The sequence below is a fragment of the Nothobranchius furzeri genome, chromosome 9, assembly GCF_043380555.1.
Source record: "Nothobranchius furzeri strain GRZ-AD chromosome 9, NfurGRZ-RIMD1, whole genome shotgun sequence".
NCBI classification, from domain to species: Eukaryota; Metazoa; Chordata; class Actinopteri; order Cyprinodontiformes; family Nothobranchiidae; genus Nothobranchius; species Nothobranchius furzeri.
In genome coordinates this window covers 53,009,579-53,033,151 of record NC_091749.1, presented here as the reverse complement: position 1 = coordinate 53,033,151, position 23,573 = coordinate 53,009,579, and the positions used below count along the sequence as shown (strand labels likewise).

Below are 23,573 nucleotides of genomic sequence, written 5' to 3'. Positions count from 1 at the left end.
TATCTTTCTTTTTGCACCAAGTACCACAGCAATTAGCTAATATTGTGATCTATCGCACATATGGCAATAAAACGCTTCTGATTCTGGTTTTGGAAATAACGAAACTGCGGAAGCGGCCTTCTGATATACTTGCCACAAAGTAACAAAATGGAACACCATCACACCTTTACTATCCGTGTTGCTATGAGCTAATCGGACGAATGCCAACATGAAAGGGCACATGTCACCACCTACTGTACCAGAGTGAAACTGATTTCAATTGAGATTTTGGCTTTTTATTTATTAGTTTATTTCTTGTCCTGTCTGGCTGTGAAGCAAACAGAAGTAATGTCTGAATGCTGGTTGCAAGCCTTACAGATTTACTCTCAGGTGGAGCATCAAAGCTTCTGCTTTTAATGTCACGCCTGATACTTAAAACTTTATTCTATTCTATTATTGTTTTTTTGAATGCTTTGTAATTCCAGCCAGACTTGGAGACAGAGATGAAAGAGAAAGGAAGAGACAAAAGGTGGGGGAGGGGGTTTCACAAAAATAAACAATCAATGATGAACAAGAGTCTGCTTCTAGCCCTGCAGAAATGGGACACACACCAATACAACAGGAGCAAGCTATCACTGCACCAACTTGATGAAAAAATATAAAATCAACATTGTTTTACTGAACAATCACACGTTAATAAATTATAGTGCATTTAGTGCCAACTACAGCCTTAAGACATGTGTTGAATGTGCCTAAGCCCATACTTATGAGAGCACCATGTGAGCACCTGTGTGTGTACACGCGCTTGTATATGTAAGGTTTCTCTATAGGAGCGTCCGATAGAGAGTGTGAGGGGCCACAGATCTGCCCCCCAAAGATGCGTAGGAGATGGAGGGAGCTCCATGTCCCAGAGATCCAGGAGCTGCCCCAGAACACAGGGACCCCAAGGAGACTGCGACCAGAAAAGCCCCTGCCCCCCTCGAGAGGCGCAGAGGATTGCCCTGGGGAGCTACAACCAGCAGCTGGCAGAGTCCTGGGAGATATCAGTGGCAAGCCCACAGGCCTGCCCGCAGCCTCCCACCCCCCAGCCAGCCGAGCCCAGGACCCAGCGACCTGGGACCCAGGGGCGACCACCCCCACCGAGTACCCAGCAGAGCTCAGGGACCCAGATCCCACCAGGCAGCCACCGGGATTGATCAGGCAGATGCCAAAAATCTTAAACCCCCTGTCCCGGGAGCCACGAACACTCAGGCAGACCAAGGCACCGCACTCCACACAAGGTGTGGGCTTTCTAATGTACATGTAACCCAGGATAAAGGCTTATTACTTCAGATCTACTTAGACTGACTTAGATGTGAGTTTACATGCACATTGGCCTTTGTCACTTATAGAAAAGCCAATACAGCTGTGTTAGGAAATGTTATGTGATGTTAATGAGGTTAAATTTATTTTATAAACTTTTTTTATTTTATTGTGCTGATTGTCTTATTTAATAACATTGTGTTCAAAACTGACACCGTAGCAAAGTCAGATAAGCCTTGCTGTTTTGTTTTTCGTTTCACGATTAGATTTTGGACTTCAAGGGGGCTAAGCGCTAAAGTGAGCAGCCCATACTACATCGTGGGAGTGGATCGGTGATCTGGTCTGAAGTTAGATCATCAGACAAAACCTGGCTCACACACAGCACGTGTGTTAAAGCTCTAAATATATGAGGCTTTCAAAGGAGCAGAAAGGAAATTATATCCACTAAGAAATATGATAATTTCAGCTATTAGATCACAGGAAGCGGAAAAAATAGCGTAACAAAACACCACGTCATTATCTCATAATTAGATGAAAGGAGTCATCTAGCATCAGTTGTTCTCTCTAATGCTTACTATTATACAGTTTGGTTAAGAAATACATTACACACACCCCGCACAGCTTTACCCCCAGCAGGGTGTAAACATGTGTCATGCTGTTTTGTGATGTGTAGTTCTTTACTCATTTGAATGCTTTTGTTCTATTTGATTCTGCTCTCAATTTTTCTATTTTACATGAAAACAGAAATATTTAAATTATGGATCTTGTTACAAATAACCAAATGAACAATTATGGTTTTTACATGAGTTGGATATAAGATATTCCACTACTATTTCTGTTTACATACTACAGAGAATTGTCTGATTTACCATTCATGCTGGTGTGTGTGTGTCTCAAACAAACTCTCATGAGCAGACATTTTCCACTTAACATTGATAGAATTAGAACCGTAAAGGTAATAAGAGAACAAATGCACAGTTTGGTGTCTTTCTGCCTTTGTGGAAAATGTTTTTTTATTGCAAAAGTCAGGCTTGGTAAGAAAAGGGGAAATTTAAAGAGCTGAAATGCTTCAGTGGATACTTGACTTGATCTCTAGTGCTAACTTGGTTTTAATTAATATTTTCATTGACAGTGTAATAAATCACCAGTCAATGTTTTGATGAAGACCCTTTAAGTGGCAATGTGTAGTTTCCTGGCACTAGGGGGCAGTACGTACATTTCAGAGTAGTTTTACACCATATCTCGGTGACTGTTGCAACTTTAAAAAACATTATGATAAATGCTACCTGTGGAGCAGAAAGCATGCAACCTAGATGTTTGTCCTCAGACTTTGATGCCTTTGATGTCCTTCAGTTAAATCCATCGGGAGAATGCAATGGCAGTTGTAGTTTTCTTGCATTGTACTTTCCAGTATAGACTTTGATATGACCATTAAATATTGTCTGTGGTTTCCAGATCTGCTCAGGGTCCTGCCGATGACATCACACTACAGGAATACCGCTCAGCCAAAAAATATTATATCTCAATTTCGATTCAATTTTTTCTTAGGTTTTAAAAGAGTTTAGCAGTTTTGTTGTTAAATTCATGTTTCTTGCTACCTAAATGTTTTCAAACATGGCAACGTTGGAAAGTCGTATATCCAGCCAATCATCTAGTGTGACGTTATCGACAGGTGCAGCACCCCGAGCCGGTCAGAAGGAAATAATGCCATCTAATTTGGCGTCCGCCAAAGACACTACCCATTCCCCATGTACTTTAGACATGATTATATGTTACGAAGCCGCCAACATTTTTCAACGACCGGACATCATTTTGTTCATTTTCAATATTTTCAACAACATTTCAATGGATATTTCCAGAGATTAACAGTAAAAATATACACTGTTACTTTAACTTGTATTGATTAAATGAAGTAGTAGAACTTTTGCATAAGTAAAGTTTCAACGGCCTGCTTTAAAAGATCTTGGTGAAACTTTTTGATAATTATTGTAACATTTCTTGTAGCATTTTTCCAGGGCATTAAGGATAATTAGGAACTCAGAGTTCTTTGAAAAATTAGAGGTAGTATAAAGAGGTGATGGCCAGGAGAAAACATGAAAGCACTTAAAAGTGATGCCCCTAAATGCAAAACATATATAAATCAGCCTGGCTTCAGGAGATGATAGAGATCTGAAGGTATCCAGTCTTTTAGAGAGTAAGTGGTAAGCAGGGAAAGTGTGCCATAATACTTTATATTAAAAAAAATACAACTTGGAGGGGAATATCAGGCTTTGAAAATTATATACACATTATGGTGGTAGTTAATGAATCGCACTGTCCTTGTGTGGGCAGCCAGAACAAAATAGCATCGTCTATGAAAAAGTATTTATACTTTGTGCTTTTTGCTCAACCAAGTGTTGCAGTTGGTAGCACGGCTGTTACGCAGCAAGAAGGTTGCAGATTCAAATCCTGGCTGCTAGACTTTACATAGGTGGGATTCCTCCCACAGGCCAAAAAAAACGCATGTTAAAGAACGTGTAAGTCAGTTTTCAAAATAAATAAAAATAAACAGATTTATTTATTTTGTGTTTATTTACTAGAATTTTCCTGATAATCTATAAATAGATGGTGAAAGTGAAGCTATCTGAAGTGTCTGTTTAAAGGTATACACGTAAAATTCTCCTGTTTTACACTCGCAAGATCAAATAATGAAGTTCAAAAACTCTCTACACAATGATCTTTAAGGTTGGCATCAAAACATTTGTGAGATTTTAGGCTCTTCAACAATGATCTTTATTCCTGTAAATGAAGCTGCTGTTTTACTAAAACCCCCAAACCTCCATTTGTCAGAATGTTGGTGTTTTTTTTTTTTTTTTTGGCATAAATGGGCTATACACTTTTTACCCCTGAAAGGTGTCTATTTTTATGGATTAATATTCAATGAAGAGATTAGAATTACGGCATTTTGTTTTAGAAAATTTGAAAAGTTCCATTTTAGACACATTTTGGGAGGATTTGTTGTTTGGAGCAACCAAAACGAAAGAAAAATAATATCTGCCATAACTCACCAGCACCTTTTTACAGAAAGTGAGTTCATTTAAAAAAAAAAAGGGAACCCTGCAGGTTGCGGGGTGCACTGTAATAAATCTAAAAAACAGTTGATAAGTCAGCTGTGGATCAAGGCAATTCTCTTAGTAAGGTGGGAGAAAAATGACATAATGAACGGCATTAAATGCTCTGTTTAGACAAAACTCCCAGTGTAATGCATCATGATGATGTGTACATCATGCTGGTTTCCATCTACAGGGACACAATAGACCATCAGATAAAACACAAACCTCTTTTTATAAAGCAACAATTCACATTTTTTTTCAACCGCTGCCAGAAGCATAAAGTAACAACAAAGCAGAAGTGACTTCAGGACAAGTTTCTCTGTAGAGACCTGAGCTTCTTTACCAGCTTTATGACATTTGAGGGAATTTCAGGCTCAAATCCAGTTCTGTGAACACAGTAAAGTCTCCCCCAAGCAGCAGGACGCTGAAGCAGCCCCAGAAAGAAATTTCAGAGAATGTGCAGTAATGGGTCTTGGACTGGTTTATGAAAAATGTTTGTATGAAGCCACTGCACAATAATATTTTCAAAACATCATATGTTTCATTGCATAAAGTACTTCACATTAGTTTAGAAATGATAGTAAAACTCTGACTCTACTACATTTACAGTACAGGTACATATTTATTCAGTTGTACAGTACTGTCTGCTACCAGTGGGGTATTCAGACAATCTTGCCTTGCTGTGTTCTCATGCTGATTGTGTTGTGTTGTAGCCTCAGGTTAGACTCCAGGGCTGCTTTCATGTCCCAGTCCCTCTCTCCAGGGTCCAGTCATACAGGGGTTACACAAAGGATTGCAGCAAAAAATTCTCGACTGACATGCTGATTTCTTAAAGTTAATGTGGTGGACACAAATAACCCACCCACAGTGGTCATTATCTAATCAGTAGACATGTAGATATTTCATGCAAGTAAGGGTGGCAAAAAAGTGACAATTCGTCCTCATAAGCTGGACACTTAGCTGCAAAAGCAACTATGTTGTGGTGTTTCTCTTATGCATTCAAAGAAGATCCATGAGCAGGAATCATTCTTTGCAGACACATTTTTCATGATTTGATATAAAATGAATTAAAGTATCAAAAATATATGGTAGAATCCCAAAACTGTATATTTGACCTGTTTACTCAAAGCCAAAGTTCAAAACCTGGATGAAGTTTATCACAGAAACTTGGAAAAAATTTTGTTCAGGTTTATTATACCAGTTAATAAACATGCATTTGGGTGTTTTCAGCCTTTCAGCATTCACCAATTTTAGACTTTTTAAATGAGACAGTACTTCCTCAAAAGCTGCACATATGTTCATATTGGGTAGTTTAAGTAATGTGGGGGATGGACAGTAAATAACATTGTCATCTGCATATAAAATAAGAGCATCATTTGATACCTGATCTATAATGTTTTTATTCCATACATCATATCACACCTTACCTTACCATACTATACCACACTATACCACACTATACCATACCATATCATACCATACCATACCATGCTATACCACACCATATCACACCATGCTTTCCCATACTATACCACACTATACCTTACTATACCATATCACACTGTACTGTACCGCACCACATCATGCCATACCGTATCATGCTGTACTGTAATGCACCACACCACACCATACACTACCACACCATATGGTACCGTATTACACCATACCATACTATGCCACACTATATCATACCATACCTACATAACACCGTACTGTACCACACCGCACCATACCACACAATAACACACCATACCACACACTACCATACCATACCAAACCATGCCACACAATACTATACAATACCATACCAGGCCGCTTTATTTATCGAGCACTTTACACAAGTTGTCGGAGCTCACCAAAGTGCTGTGCAGAGGATCATAGGAAAACACGATCAAAGTAATGCATCATAAAACAATAAACTTTGATGAAATATTAAGAAAAACTAACGTAAAACCAAAGATGGTCAGAACTGTAACCAAGCGTACCAAGTATACAATATACTGCCAGATTAGGAGAATGACTGGGCTGATTACAAAATGCATTTTCCCACTTATCTAACTCTGGGGAATATGGCACAGGCAACATTTCAGTTAAGGGTGGGAAATTCCTTTAAAACACGTTTAAAAAATGCTGAGTGACAGGCACTGCTTAACAAGGAGAGGGGTCTCATTCTTAGGACCATATACAGAAAATGGACGCTTTTGTAAAAAGGGAAAAGAAGAGGCCCAAGCATGGAGCCCTGGTGCTACACCTTTTAACACCGGTATAAAGAAAAATATCCACCGAGCTGAACATATTCTAGTTGAATATTATTTCACATGCATATCTGAAAAAATTAGATGGTTATGTTTTCTTCCTATGAGTAAAAATACAGTGAAAGAGTAGGAACAACCACATGGATGTTAAGAACATGAACATCCTAAGGTACACAACAAGTCTCAGATTTGTTATGCTATTTTAGCAATTCCAATATCCCAGATATGCCACCTCTGGAAGTTTTTTTTACTTGGCATTGTCAGTTCCTGTTGAAAAAGTGTAAAAAGTTAACGAGTGGAGTTGGGTGTTGTGTTTGCTTAAAGAAGGAGACAGTAAACTTTAGAGACATATCTTCACTTAGATGAGTGGATTTCACCCACTGTGTTCAAAAGAGATTTTCAACACAAGAATGATTAGAACAAATACTGACAACTGTGAAAAACATCATCCATAAGACTGAAGCAGAAAGAAAAAGCTAATGAATAAACAAGTATTGGCAAAATATTTTCTACAATTTCTTGTATTTTTGTTCTTTTAACCAGTATTAAAAAATGCTCCTTCCCTAACACATTGTTGTCACTTTTGTTTCTTTCCAATTAGAATTGGTTCCAGTGTCCAGTTCAGCTGTGATGACAGCTATGTTCTGCACGGATCTAAAAGTATCACCTGCCAACGAGTCACTGACACACTGGCTGCTTGGAGTGACCACAGACCCATCTGCAGAAGTAAGATCTTTTCTCACCAACATAACTTAAATGTCTTCAGGTGTTTGCATGTCATAGCTACATCTTATAATGTTGTCCCCTAAAGCATTGAGATTAATGGTGTTTGTGAAAAATATAGGAAAAAAATATTAATCAAAAAAGTGATTCATCCATTCTCCTCCACTTATCCGGGATTGGGTTGTGGGGGCAGCAGCTTAAGCAGAGAGGCCCAGACTTCCCTCTCACCAGCCACTAGGGCTGGGAATCACAAGGTGTTCCCTGGCCAGCCGCGAGACATAGTCCCTCCAGCGTGTCCTCAGTCTTCCCTTGGGTCTCCTCCTGGTTGGACGTGCCCGGAAAACCTCACCAGGGAGGCGTCCGGGAGGCATCCTAAACAGATGCCTGAGCCACCTCAACTGGCTCTTCTTGATATGGAGGAGCAGCAGATCTACTCTGAGCCCCTCTTGGATGACCGAGCTCCTCATCCTATCTCTTGTATCCGCGATCTCATTCTTTCAGTCATGACCCAAAGCTCATGACTATAGGTTTGTGTAGAAGCTTAAATACATAGAGTCTGAGGCCGGAGACCTTTTTCAGCTCCTGGGGGATTTTATTTAGACCTCATGCTTCAATCAGGACGGTCATCAGAATCTCAATTCCTGACAGTCAGTTCAGCCATTTTATGGGTAATGTTTTGGTTAGTTCTTAACAATTTCTCAGTTTTAATCAGAATGATTGGAATGTAGCTGTCAGTTGCTGACGTGTGTATCTGAAATTCTGTGTCATGGTCAAGGACTTTATTTTTTAACCTTACCCAGGCAAAGCACAGTTATTATCACAAGTATTATTAACCTGAAGGTGCAGATTCAGACCTGTCTTCTATGCTTTGCAGTAGGTAATGGAGCAATAAAACCAGACCTGCATGCTCATCATGAAGCAAGACGTAGCAATGCAAAAGCCTCATACTCCTAATATATTTTTGTCATTCTTTTAGGATATCTTGGGAAGCCGTGGTTTTATGTGGCAGTGACAGCTTTATTGGAATGTAGCCACACAAACAATTAAATCATGTTGGGTTAAATTAGTAATTATGTGTCTTTGGAGGATTTCCTATGATATTAAAGTGATGAAATAATAATGCAGACGTTGCATATTATAATAACTTTAGCCGAAAAGCCCCAGGCTGTCATTCCAAAGCTGCATTACTTAAAGCTTGGTCCTAGATCTTTGTGTTTCCTCACTGACTCAGTCAGCAGTTTTATAAGTCTCTATTCCAGATGCACATATGTGTTGCAATGCAACAAATTCTGAAGGATAATGTCTGAAATTGCCAAAAGTATAGATGGCTACATGATGACGATGATGATTTCAGCTGGATTAACATTTTATTTTTCTATATATGTGAATGGCAGAGAAGCAACATGGGCTCGCACCGCCCTCATAGTTACAGACAATGCCCAACTGGGCTCCACAATGAAAAGGCAGCCAGCCAGCAAACACACCAAAATGTGTCTGTGCACACACTCACAAGCACACACACGCACTGACAGCAAGTATCCAAAGGATAATGTCACACAGCTAAAATCTGCTGCAGCCTTGGCCTTGAACTGTTGGTGTGTTTGACGGACAGCCAGTCCCTGTGCTCAGACACGTACTGTAGGGTCCCTGTCACATTGCGTTATAGAGTCGACGTGTGTGTCGTTAAGTGTATGTGTGTTTGTGCCTGTGTTGTGACTGCGTGACTCTCTGAGACCACAGCTCACATGCCTAAATCCATGATACTGGCACCTCCTGTCAGAAATGATCAATTATGTGAGAGTCAAACTGTGAAAGGGAAAATCCAGATTTAGAATTAAGCTAGCTCTAAAAAGTTTCATGAGAAACTATAGCATGCTTTTCTTTTAGTTATTATTATTATTATTTTTTTTTTTTTGCGCTTTACAACACAATCAGTCATTCACCCATTCACACCCTGGTGGGGATGAGCTGCATTGTGGCCACAGCTGCCCTGAGGCGCACTGACAGAGGCGAGTCTGCTGAACACAGGCGCCACCGGTCCCTCCAAACACCGCCAGCAGGCAAGGTGGGTTAAGTGTCTTGCCCAGGACACAACAACACTAACAGACTAAGCGGGGCTCAAACCTGCAACCTTCTGATTACCAGACGAGCACTTAACTCCTGTGCCACCGTTGCCCCCGGCACTTGTCGGCTATGCCACATATCCTAAACTGACCTGGGGAGAAAGGTTTCACACCAGAGACTCACTTCAGGGGGAGGAGCAGGGTCTGATGTTGGGAGCAGGAAGATGGATTGTGTCAGGTTCGGTGGCAGAGCTGAAGCGTGGTTGAGAGGATCTGTTGCCCAGATGCGGAGTGATGGAGATAACCAGCGTGGTTATCTCCTGTAGGTCAGGTTTGAAGGTTTGAGGGCTGGTAAGCCTGGAAACTCGATACAAAGTCTGGTGAGAACGATGACTGAGTAATGAATGAAATGCCGGCACTTCCTTAAGTACTGTCGGCGTGATGACGTCAGCCGCCATGTTGATAGCAGGAATGATGGGAAGTGGTGGCGAGAATGCTGGGTAGTGGAGTCAGGGGGAGGAGTTCGTGACAGATTGACGTACAACTTATACATCTAACTGTTACACTTCTCAATGCATGCTCCCTGAATGAATGAAATAACTTTGTGTTACATAAACTGGTGTTCTTAAGATGTTTAAAATGGAATTTATCCATGTGACTTGTGCAGAACAGAAAATGGGTATTTCACTCACTACATATTACATTTTCGTTTCTATCAAAGAAGCAAAAAAAAGTTGCAATTTCAGAAAATTTATATTTAGGAAATGAGGAACAACTCCTTGTCATACTTTCATACTACAAAAGATATATTTAGTGGAATTCAAGAGGGGGAGTTTTCAGGATGACAAAACACAGCGTGAACCGAGCACCAGCTGGAAACTGTATGTTCATTTTGTTTTACTTTTATTCGTCTCGTTAGATCTCTTGCACCAAAATAATTTGAGGGTGTAAATACAAACAGACATAAAGGAGTAGTAAGATTGAGAAGAGGAGAGAGAGAGAGAGAGAGATCAGTAGGCTGCTAGCAGGGAAGCAGAGGTTAAAAGTGTCTACTGTGCACTTCAGCTTTGGTGTGTTGCATTATCTGGTGTGATCACTCTTGTGGGATTCAAACCCGTGAGCCTCTCTCATTCTCTTCTGAGACTTTACAGTTAATTAGTATCTGGTTTCTAGGATGAATTACAATGAATGTGTTTCTGTGAGGCCACGTAGAAGTGTGTACCACACTGTTTCAGCTCTCTTTTCTAACTAATAGTCAGATCAGTCATCTGGGGTCCTCTTTTCTTTCCCTTTCTCTCCCGACAATTCACATATTTTTCTTGCCTCATGCTTTTCCTCTGTCTCTTTTTGTTCATCTTTTCTCAAATTAAAATCGTTGAATGTGTTTGCTTTCTTCTTTTCACCTCTGTCTGGCTTCAGTCTCTTATGTTTTCCTATTTTTTTACCTGAAACTGTGTTCGCCAACGTCCTCACTTTGTGTTAACTTTTTTTAGGCAAACCGTTGATAGTTTGATCCGTAAGAGTCCTGCGGGTATGCTGTGTCCTCTTGTCTAAAATTATTTTGCTCCTCCAGGGATAAGGGGCAAGAAAAATAAAAAAGATTTTCAGTTGGTTGACAGTTTTCTTTAAAAAAATGGGAGGAGGGAAACTGTTAAAACTGTCAAGTTAGCCCTTTTGGTATTCCTGTGCCCTGGAGGGATTGATGAAAAACTTTTGATAGATTACAATTGTTCCTTGCCCAAACATCCACTTGAAGAAATAACAGGAGGTTAACTTTGTGATGCACTTAGCCAAGAAATGTCACAATGAGTGTCACAAACACAATTGTTATTTCTACAAAAAAGCACTTGGGAAAGAAAAAAAAAACAATAGAGGCATGAATCATCGTGTTTTGTTGCAAGGAAGTTTCAGTATACATTGGTGTTTTTTGTGCAATTTAATAATTTTAGGGCTTTTTGTAATCAGATGTTTTAAAACTGCTGGAATGAGAGTCAGCTTCTCCAAAGCCATGTTGGAGAAGGGTATTGCCTTCTCTGAGTCAGGGATGAGGTCCTGCCCCAAGTGGAGGATTTTAAGTATCTGAGGGTCTCGGCCATGAATGAGGGAAAGATCGCTAGGCGGATTGGTGCTGCGTGTGCAGTGATGCAGGCCTTGTACCGGTCTGTCGTGTTAAAGAAAGAGCTGAGCCGGAAGATTTTCCGGTTGATCTACATTCCGACCCTAACCTATGGTCACAAGCTTTGGATAGTGACCAAAAGAATGAGATCACAGTTACAAACAGCAAAAATTAGCTTTCTCCACAGGGTGTCTGGGCTCTCGATGGGGTGAGAAGCTTGGTCATCTGGGAGTGGTTCGGGGTAGATCTGATCCTCCTCCACACCTAGAGGAGCCATTTGAGGTGGCTCGGGCAACTGGTTAGGATGCCTCCTGGACGCCTCCCCGATGAGGATTTTTGGGCACGTCCAACCGGGAGGACACCTAAAAGAAGACCCAGGGCATGCTGGAGGGACTGTTGGCGCTTTCAAATCTGGTGGACCAGCACGGACCGAACGGCGGAGCATTTAAAGTGTTCACATCTAGGTGGCCTTGGATTTGTCAGTGCTCAACCAGTCAGTTGCTAAACAGGTCCAACCCACCCACTGCCAACTGATTGGCCATTAAGGGAATTCCGATTGGCAGATAGAATCAACCCAAAGGGGATTCCCGTATGCAGGATTCATTATTATTTTGGATACTGAGAAGTAAACGTCGCCCCTGAATGAAGCTGCGCCAGCACACACACACTCACACACACACACACACACACACACACACACACACACACACACACACACACACACACACACACACACACACACTCACACACACACACACACACACACACACACACACACACACACACACACACACACACACACACACACACACACACACACACACACACACACACACTATAAAAGAAAACTATAAACTTTATACAGACACATTATGACTCCTATGCAGTTTTGATTATACTATTGGGTGTGTTATTGGAATTTTTATACATGTCATTTTTACAAATATAAACTTGGTTACCTCACAACCTCAGCACAGACCAAATTGTGGAGACATGTTTTTATGTCATAAACTGAGTCTAAACAATGTGTTTTTGTGTGTTGTGCACCCTTAAATATAATTTCAGTTCAGAGAAGTGTTTCACATGTGATTGATTTGTCTGACTCGTGCAGTGCTTTAAGTTTGCTGAACCTGCAAAAGCACAATGCTGAGGAATCACTCAATAATAAAATATCATCAATTGAAAGGCAGCAGTGCAAAATGCAAGGAAGGCAGGATATGTAGAACCATGTGAGCATTCCATTGAGAAGGCTTCTTGTATAAATGTGCAGCAAAGAGCCAGATTCAGTGTCTATAAATGTCTTTGACTTTGACACAGATTATCAGCCCGTTTTATTTTTTAGATAAATGTCTGACCGTGATCTGCTAGCATAAATTACATTATCCTCTAAAACTTTTTTTCTTTCCTTTTTGCTGAAGCTCCATTTCACTTTGTTTTTGTTTTGTGTTTTTTGCTTGTCTTCTTATTTTGTAGCTCGGACCTGTGGCAGCAATCTAAGGGGGCCCAAAGGGGTCATAACGTCTCCTAACTACCCTGTTCAGTATGAGAACAACGCACACTGTGTGTGGGTCATAACTGCAATGGACTCTGAGAAGGTGAGTTTAGTTTAACATTTTTATTTCCTCAAAAGCTAAACACAAACAACCAGTGCAGCATGACATAAAGAGAATATGCATCTTATATGTCATCAAACAAAAACCCCTGTGTCTTTATTCATGTTTGTTTTTGGCAGAGAAAACAATTGAAATAATAATGCTAAGCAAAAATAAAATTACTTTAACTAAATAGACTCTTTAGATGATTTATGAACAAAGATTTAGTTTTGTTTCTTTTAGCTTTTCTTTGAACAAATACAAAATCTGGTTCAGTTCTATAAAGAAATGTTGAATATTTGTAATTTTTTTGTTCTAAAAAGCTGATATGAAACCTACATTTTTGGCTGCTTCTGGAAGACCATAAATCATTTAGCGGCAATGTTGTTCACAAAGAGTTTGGCACTTGCCTAAACTGCAGCTTGCCATAAAGATATAATAAAGCAACACAAGAACATTTTTCAGCCATTAGGAGACGTTGATTGTCTTGAGGTTTTCTGTTTGTCTTCTTGGATTAGAATTGAGTTTAGTTTCTTACAAGCTATAAAGTTTGTGATTTTAAGTCTATAAGAGCTCATAAATGACACCCAAACAACGTCTAAGATTGAGCTTTTTGTAGATTTCTATTTTTCTATTTCCCCACACTTGTATACTTTTACCTCATCTCTTTACTCCTTCCCTCTCCCTCGCCTCTCCTCTTGTCTCCCCTCCTTCTTCTGTGATCGGCTCTGCTCTGTCATCTGCCTGCCTCCTTTTAACTCTCATTTGTCTAAAATGCTAAGTTTGAAGATGGGACGAGATAGAAAGGCAAAGAGGGGAAGTGAGACAGCAGGGAGTTCAATGAAAACTGCAGATGGACGAAAGACGAGTAAAAGGCTGCTGAATATTCAGCAACTACTTAGGGAAGGAGATGAAAGAAAAGGTAAAAGCACTGAATGTCTGAAAAGGTGCTTGACACGTGACATGCGTCGCGACACGTGAAGTTTTCTCTAAAGATGGATAGAAACGGAGTCTGCTCACCCCTGGGCACCAGGACAGCAGGACTGAGAAATTGTGAGGTATAATTGAGGAGAGAGAATAGAAAATATAAAAGGCAGACCGAGGAGTAGGGAGACGATGACTTTTTGTTCCCCATCGGTGTCTTTCTGACCTTGGCGAAGCGAAATGGCACTTTGAGAGGTGGCTGAGAGCTAGTGGTGGGCTGTGACGTAGTTTTAGTGGATTACTGGGCAGATTCATATCATCCATGTTGCTACGAGCTTCTAATAAAGTCTCTAATCTGATTTATACCAGCTGAGAGTGGGCTGCCTCTTAAGACGTGCTTTTCAAAAGCGAGCGGCCATTCTCACCACTACCATTCTCACATGGCACCACAAGTACATATAATATGGATTTTGTGGCAGGAGGTAGTTTTATTTTGACACATTTTCATTTCTTATCTAACAACTAAAGAAAACCCTCACTTTACACTTTCTATGAGTTTTGTTGCCTTCATTTGAATTGCTACCATGAGGGCAGAAATTACTCTCTCTGAAGATTTGCTAGTTTTAACAAATGATTAATGTGGAAATCTGAGTGGAAACAAGGTTTTTATTAATAATTCAGTAAATAAAAAAATAAAAAAACATGAAAGCAACTGAAAATTAAAATATGTTTGTAGGAAAGTAAAAGTTTACTTCTTTTAAAGTTGGGTTCAGTGGAAAAGTCATGCATTAAATTTTTTACCTGTTATAGAGAGCTCTTTGGAGAAAGTTTGGAGAAACAGGAATTAGTTCTGATTAAACAGATGAGCTAACTTTAAGCCATAATGGAGTCGGTCACAAAGTCAATTAAAACGTTCCTAATGTCAACAACATCTCGTTAGTTTATGGTAATATTTATTTATGGTTTTTACATTTCCACATATGTCTATTTGCCAAGTTTTATCCATCAGTGTAAAACGACCAGTTAGGACTTCTATTCTAATAGTCCTACGATCTGTACAAAACATGTTTCAGTACCTTCCAAAATGAGCCCTTTCAGGGCTCTTTCACTTTAAGGTAAACAAGCTGTAAATGGACACGCCCACATCCCCACATAGGCTGCTATAAGCTGAGAAGCTCTGGTATCAGAGAGGGGCTTAGAGTGGAGCAGCTGCTCCTCCAGCAACATTTGCCTTCCTCCAAGTGAGAGATGATTCTATGCTTATTTCCTCATTTGCAACGACACAAACTCTGAACTTTTTGAAAGTTTGTTTTAAACATGTAATTCCTAAACCTTACACTGATGGGGGAAAAAAGGTGTAAATGTAAACTATTTTACATTTGGAGTGTTTATAGAGGCAGTAGAGACTCACACGGCAGCACAAAAGGATGCAAAAGTTGTTTAGCGTAATTTGTCCACTCCAACCAGGCATGCTGTAACTGCCATCACTGCAACTGATTTCATCTGCAATTAACAACAGACATGAATCTACATAACTTTGTGAAGTGACATAAATGCTGGTTTCAGTTTGCATGAACTGTTGTGATTCTTTGGTGGCAGAAATCCAATCCTTCCAGTCAAAGCAAATGCATTTCCCTCCAAACTAAGGCAGTAAAAATCTACCACATGTAAGATTTTGTTTATCATTCCACATAATCACACTACACAAGTCATAAACTACTCTTTCATATATTCCTTTACCGCTCATTTTTGTTACCCAAACACAGAACACTCCTGTTAAACAATTATTTGCCTTCTAGTCAGGCCAACAAGTTGGATTCATCATTTTTAAAGGTGTGGTTCACTCGTTTAAATCCATACATGTGCAATGGTCTTTAGTATAATGCCTTGTACATGTAAGTTGTTCTCTGGAAGGGGGTGATCTCTGATGCACTTGAATCAGGAAGTACAAGTCAGCTGGAGTAGAAAGTAGCTTCAGGCGGCAGGTTTTAGACTCTTATTTTCTGATGGTTGGACATCTATCCTCTGATTGGATACCAGTAACGTGACTCTATGACTGACTCTGCTCTGCAACATGGATGTTTTATCACCATAAAAAACATATGTCTAAAGAAGTTCTGTTGAGTTGTGAAGTTTAATGCTAATGGTTAGCTTCTACTAGCTGAGACGTTCTCTGTTTCCACGATGCTAACACAACAACAGCCTTCCTGTCGCGAGTCCAGATAGGGTAGTTGATGACTGTTAAGTGACAGTGTGATGTGGATCTGTCAGGCTTTTCAAATTGTAGCGTTTCTCCTTCTATTTTCTATCAGAAACTAATTGGGGTAGACTATTTTCATGTTCAGCCTACATGAAAAACTCACAGTGACCAATTATAATCAGAAATAATAAAAACATTTTTTGTAGTGTCCCACACCTTTAAAACCACAATATAAAAAAAACACAGGAAATATCTCTTTTCAGACAAATTTGTTATTGTTTTATTTTTCTCATTTCTCTCTGTCTCATCTGGTGATGTGTTTTATTCCAAGCCTCGTTGCTCCTGTCTGACTATTATTCCACACAGCTCTTTTCATCAATAACATGCTATAACAGGAAAAGAGGGGCTTTCATATTGGTGTGTGCATTGCTATGTATGTAGTGTCACAATCAGAAGTTTAAATGACCAACAAGTAATCCTTGGTGCTGTACATCACCCAGTTACATTTAGCATAAGAGCAGCACAATCGATATAGGCTGTTATTGTCTGTCAGCCCTTTGGAGAAAAGCTGCAGCTCTGTGCCTGTTTTTTGTGTCTGCCTGTGTTATTTTTTGCGTACGTGAGGCTGTGTTTGACTTTATGAATGTTGACTGTGTGTTTTCTGCCTGCCAGCCTAATTGCTAACTGCAAGAGATTGTGAAAAGTATGTTGCACGGTGAACTGTCAACTCCCAGGTCACAGTGCGGAAAGACTTGGGTGGGCTGCAGAAAACGGACTTGACAACGTATGTGTGTGTTATTGTGAGCGTCAATCATTTGATTCATTCAGTATAGAGCAGATAATTATTTTGTTCAAGTGTGAGCCGTTTCTTCTGCTTACACACATGTACAATGAAATGCATCATCTCACACATATTTCCTTCAAACCTCTAATCATTGCTGTCTTTTTCCTGATGAATACAAATTAGCAAATGAGGAAGGCTGTGTGTATGGGTGTGTGTGTGTGTGTGTGTGTGTGTGTGTGTGTGTGTGTGTGTGTGTGTGTGTGTGTGTGGCTTTGGATGTTAGGTCGTTGTCATGCAAGGATCATTATCATCACTTTAGTGTTGGCTGGACTCATTAAATGACGTTCTATCAGATTCTCATGAATTTTCCTCGACACAGGAAGTGAGGCCATTAAGGACCAATAACGGCCGGAGCCAGAATATGTTAAAGGTTCAACAGAATCTAATAGCAGCACATTGTTTTGTATTACTGCCCAAGCTGCTTCATGACAGCACATAATCTCTCAAATTAATAGCATGCATCACACTAGGTGTGCATTTTTCATCTTTCAGATGTCTAACATGAATAATTATCAAAGAAAATAAGACATTATATGCTGGTTTTATTTTCCCCAACCTGGCTACTGAGCCTTTGCACCCCTCACCACCTGATCAAGTGGCTCCACCATGACAGATGCCAACAGTGAGTTACAGAGCGCAAAAGTATTAACTGAAACTGTTGTTTTTTTCCAGTTTAGTCTGGCGTCTATAATTTAAGCCCAGTTCACTCTTCTGAAGTAGGTGGGGCTTATGAAGAGATGTATTTACAAAAGTGTATGTTAGCTAGCTTAGAAACCCTTACCCTGCTGCTGTCTTTACGTGATTTGATTAAGTTACCTTTTTTTTGCCAGAACTGCACAACTTTTACCATTGAGTGAGGGCTTTACTTTACACTGGAGCTGATTTAAAAGCTTAAAGAAGTCCGGATCCCTACCAGTTTTTTTGTTGCTGGCTTGGTCACCAGGAGCAGATACTACCAGGACAAGATACCTGATGGTGGTGAAAGCTCATCAAGCTAAATCCATTAAGTCATTTTCAGATGACTGGAACAATTTGCAGTTCACTATAACACAAATGTATGTACACTATAGTCATTTTGATATATCACTGCTGTCCATCTTAACCATCTGTTTCCATCAAAAGTGTACGATAAAAAAACAAGTTGGGTTTACACCCTTAGCAGGGTGTTAGCACAGCCAGCTGTACAGTCTTATATTGATTTTTGCGGTTTGTGTCAGTCATGGAGAAAGAGGCGTTCCTATGAACAGCATGATGTCTGTGCACAGGGTCAACATTTTGTTCACTTAACCCACACATTTCATTGTGAGAAAGCTTCAGCCAGTATGGTGATGGTTTTATTTCCTGTTAATAGATTGCATTGAAACCTATATGCACTTAACACTTTTCCAAATTCTCGATTACGTTTAAAGAACTTTCTAAAGAAAACAAAAACATTTCTGACTCTTTGTTCACTAATCTTCCCCCACAGGTATCTGTTTATTGGTACTGTTAGGCATTTACCAATAGCTGGCACACTGTCTCAATTTTAAACATTTGGTGTTGATACAAACATTTTTTATAAAAAGGTTGTCCCTGAACAAGGATTGACCGCCCGGGGTTACACTTTAATTTTGTTACTTCCAATCATTGTGCGCTAAAATGCATTTTAGAGCTTTAATTAGAAAAGTTCTGGAAATAAGCATCTTTAACTTAGGAAGGTCAAAAGAAACATCTTGGCTAAAAGAATCTCCCAGAAAAGTTGTACTACACTACTTAGGAGGACCTGTGTCAGAACTGCTACATCTCTGTTCCTCAAAAACAATTTACTTTTTGCCTCAACGGTTGTGCAACAGGTCAGTCACATTTAGACACTTTTTTTCACCTCACCAAGTGAGTTATTTCACCAAAGAGCATCTGTTTGCTTTCTCACCACTCAAAACAAAAGCGACCTTGGGCAAGGACCCCATCACACAAACACGGGTCACATCTGGGCTCTTCGGAGGTACAGCCAACAGGCTAACTCCCTCGTATTTCTATCTTTTCTTTTCATTGGACCATATGGAAACCAGCTTGCCAAAACGTGTCAAAATAGGAAAATGAATAAACGTTTTGAGATAAACTGAACAAACTGCTACAAAAGAAGCACACTGATTGTGCATAATACCTGGTTACAATCAACTCTGACACATAAAATAGTTCTGTTTGAGCTGTTCTAACACCATTCATCTTATTTAAAAGAATCAACATCATTTTGTTTTGTATAATTTGAAAGCAAGTCATAATGACTTTGGTTTGCAAAGGTGAGAAAAAAAATCTTAGTAGCTTCATCTGTGTCTTCCTAGACTCTACATTCTGGTTTGATAGTCCAAAGGCATGCAGGTCAGACAGACTGTTAATGAGTGCTGGTAAATCTGTGGAAGAAGAAGAAGAAGAAGAAGAAGAAGAAGAAGAAGAAGAAACAATTTCTATAGCGCCTCACAAGATGAAAATCACGAGGCACTTCACAAAAACAAAACAAAACATGTAAAAATATCAAAAATGATTTAGAAAATGATTTAAAATATATTTAAAATGAGCAAAAAATAGACAATTGTGATTTAAAAAATGTTAAGAAAGAGAGAGAGTGAATAGGAAAGAGGGAAATCAATCATTAGCCCTTTAATTACCTCAACATGTCTCTGTGCTTGTGCTCTGCCCTCTTGTTCGTGTGTCCTGGGAACCCTTGTTCAGCATGCTGGCAAAAGAATGCTTGAAGTGGCGGTGTGTATTTTTCCTGGCAATAGTAGGCAGTAGATACCTAAATCATTGCAAGCAAGACCTTCCCAACGGATGCCCATTAGGTTCAAAAAGCCCTGGGGAGTGCAAACGTCAGCACAATAACAATCATATCAGACTCCCTTTCATCACTGGCAGCTAGTGAAGAGGTAAATGTATAAAACAACAGCGTTTATGAACATTGAAAGTTTTGTAATCGTTTGTTACAAATCAGTAAACATATTTTGTACTCACGGGCTCCCGTAGAAGGAAGCATGACATCTAATATGGCATCGCCCAGAGACTTAGACCCACTCCCATGTATTTTAGACCTGATTTTTATGGTTATTTGTCATGAAACCTTTCAACAACTGGGCATCATTTTATTTATTTTCAACAACATTTCGAAGGTTGTTCCCAGAGATTAATGGTAAAAACTACACATTGTCTCTTTAAGTCTGACAACAACACTGTGACACCGAAATAAGCACACTGACAACATGAACGTCTGACATCAACGTAAGAGAACAGTGTGTCAGCTAGTGAGCTGATCTCAGACCAGATTTTTTGATTGCATGATAATCTAACTTCAATAGCATTCTTTACCTATAAATGCTTTTTTTCTTACGTTGCACCTTCTGCAATGTAACTGTACGCTTGTTTGCCTTTTATCTGATTCTTAAATCTGAATTAGATTTGTGTATTTTATTTGATCTAAATTTATTTGTGTATTTTAATTATGCTGTCATGTTTATTGTGCTGTTCTTGCCCCTGTAACGCACATTGGATTGCCTCTGTGAATGAAATGTGCTTTACAAATAAAGCTGACTTGACTTTTTTTCTAACGATGGGTTTTATGTTGCCATCTTTTCCTCATCCGCAACAGCAAACTTATGAGGTTTGATTAATTCAGATTTTTCTTCTTTGTTCATACTTTGTTGTTGGCACTGACCAACACCATCCCATAGAAGAGGGAAATCAGGGCTCAATGTTTACAGCTATGGCTGATCAGTCCAGTTTAAGCTTAGACAGCTCTAAGGTGGGCACAAGTCACCTGCACATGTTGTAAAGGGGATGGAATTGGCTCTAGACTGATAAGTTGCAGACTTTCTTTGGGTTTGTGCAATTCTATTCTTTCCTATCAGGTTGCAGTTCTGCAGACACAGCTTTACCGGACACGATGGTCTTGTAACGCTGCTTCCCAGGAACCTGGGTGCATTCCAAATCAAAGCTCTTTAGGGTGAACTTTGAGTGTGTTCCTGTGGTGCTTCTTATGTCCAACCTTTTGAAAGCTTCTGCCCCTTCTGCCAGATCAGCATAAAATAGTCTCTTTGGAAGATGTGTGCATAAATTGGCCTGCCCACCTGGCTTGTGCACTCTTCAGCAGAGAATAGACGCTGGGATTTTTGGTCTGAGAGAGAATTTCTGGGGCTTTACCTTGACAAAATAACTTTAGCAGCTGTCTGGGGCAGTGGTGCTCAATGAGACCCCCTGCCTCACAGATGCATAGGATTTCTTTCTGCCCAAACATATCCTTCTTGTCCATACTCCTGTTTGAATCATTTTGTTTTAAAAGTACACTTGGCAGTTTTGCTTGATTTTAGCACCCCCTAGGGTCCGTTTCTCTTACTGTGCATTCATATTTTTATCACCTTAAGCTAACAGCTGAAATGTCTACCCAGCCTTGATTACTATATACAGGAGTGATTCATCATTAAATCAAATAAAGCAGATATGTTAATGATCTAAAACATGCAGGAAACATGCTGGAAGCTGACTGCAGTACCAGGTATGTCACCTCAATTTTTTTACACGTCCAACAGACTTGACCGGCACTCTGAAGTTGCATGTGCAATATTCTGGCCACACGGGGTGATGTGGGTGTGCATGACATTTCATTAACCCTGTAAAGGGTCATTTTAGCACAGACTGGCTCAAGAAAATGACTTAAAATTGTAAAAATGTTGCAAAGTGTCTCTTCAAACTGAAATCTACCCAAAAAAGAAGTTTTGGCTGCCATCATCCTTTGCATCATCAAATGTGTAGACTATATTTAATGTAGCTGATGGATGTAGATTACATTTTAGTGCCATTCATTTTTAGATCAGACTCTATAATCAAAAGATCGAATCATTCATTAATAACTACTTATTATGTTAATATCTTAAATAATTTCCCCGGATAGAAATAATGTCAAGCAAGTTGTTTCAGTAAACATTGTTTATGTTTTTAATTTTTACATTGTTTATTTTGCTGCAAGGCTAAAAGCCGTCTGTTGGAAGACGGTTGCTAACTCATGTTGTGTCAGTTTGCCAGTGACTCATCATAGCTTCTCCGTCTCAGTAAGGAACTTTTAGTACATTTAGCCTCCGGTGCAGCTGTTTCTCCTCTGTACAACTTCTGGCTATAGGCCTCGTCAGCTCAGGGCTCAGACTTTTTCTTGACAGTTTGTTTGTTGACACAAGGTGTACAAAAATGCAAGACAGATAAACAGTGTACTCTCAAAAACAACTTTCAGTGATAAATCACGCTTTTCATCATTGTGGGGGTCAGAAAATATGAGATCTGTTGATGATTTTTATTTAATTTGTTCTAAGTAGCTTGTGTCTAACATCCTGGTATGTAGATATTTCAATTTCTAAATTTTGTTGCTGTAATTACATTTAGGAATGACACATGCCTTCTATAATACTGACATACTATTCTCATTTATAATTCTCATAACAGCTGAACTTGTTCTTCAAATATTCTTTGCCTTTTCTGTAATATTTACCCTCATTTTCATCATTTTGTAAATATAGTATTAGTTTTGTAAGTTTTGAAGTATTCCAGATACATAAAAAATCCCTTTGTTCATTTACAGAAAGAGAAGGTAAAGCAATCTAAAACATGGAAATATGAGCTAATATATATATATATATATATATATATATATATATATATATATATATATATATATATATTCTGAAGTTGCTATATATATATATATATATATATATATAGCAACTTCAGAATATATATATATATATATATATATATATATATATATATATATATATATATATATATATATATATATATATATATTCCCGTGTCCTGTCCGGCTGTGAAGCAAACAGAATTAATGTCTGAATGCTGGTGACAAGCCTTACAGATTTACTCCCAGGTGGAGCATCAAAGCTTCTGCTTTTAATGTCACGCCTGATACTTAAAAAACGCTCTTGTATATGTAAGGTTTCTCTATAGGAGCATCCAATAGAGAGTGTGAGGGGCCACCGATCTGCCCCCTCAAAGATGTGTAGGAGGTGGAAGGAGCTCCAAGTCTCAGAGATACAGGAGCTGCCCCAGAGTGCAGGGACCCCAGGGAGACTGCAACCAGAAAAGCCCCAGCCCCCCTCGAGAGGCGCATAGGATTGCCCCAGGGGGACACAACCTGCAGCCGGCAGAGTCCCGGGAGTTATCGACCGCAAGCCCACAGGCCTGCCCGCAGTCTCCCACCCCCAAGTCAGCCGAACCCGGAACCCAGCGACTCGGGACCCAGAGGTGACCAGCCTCGCCGGGGACCCAACAGAGCCCTGGGACACAGATCCCACCAGGCAGCCAACGAGATTAGTCCGACAAACGCCAAACATCTTAAACCCCCTGACCAGGGAGCCGCGAACACTCAGGCAGACCAAGGCACCACATTCCACACCAAGTGTGGCGGGGGGGGGGGGGGGGGGGGGGGGGGGGGGGGGGGGGGGCGAAGAT

General features: G+C 39.8%; 1 protein-coding gene across 2 annotated transcripts in view; it reads left to right on the top strand.

Annotated features, from left to right (window-relative positions):
• LOC107381856 (CUB and sushi domain-containing protein 1) overlaps positions 1 to 23,573 on the top strand; it is a 668,617-nt gene that overhangs the window by 425,662 nt on the left and 219,382 nt on the right. For both annotated transcript variants that reach the window (XM_015953775.3, XM_015953774.3), the window contains exons 9-10: positions 7,230 to 7,354; positions 13,004 to 13,125. In XM_015953775.3, the coding sequence (XP_015809261.3) occupies positions 7,230 to 7,354; positions 13,004 to 13,125 (247 nt within the window). The remainder of the gene's footprint in view (positions 1 to 7,229; positions 7,355 to 13,003; positions 13,126 to 23,573) is intronic.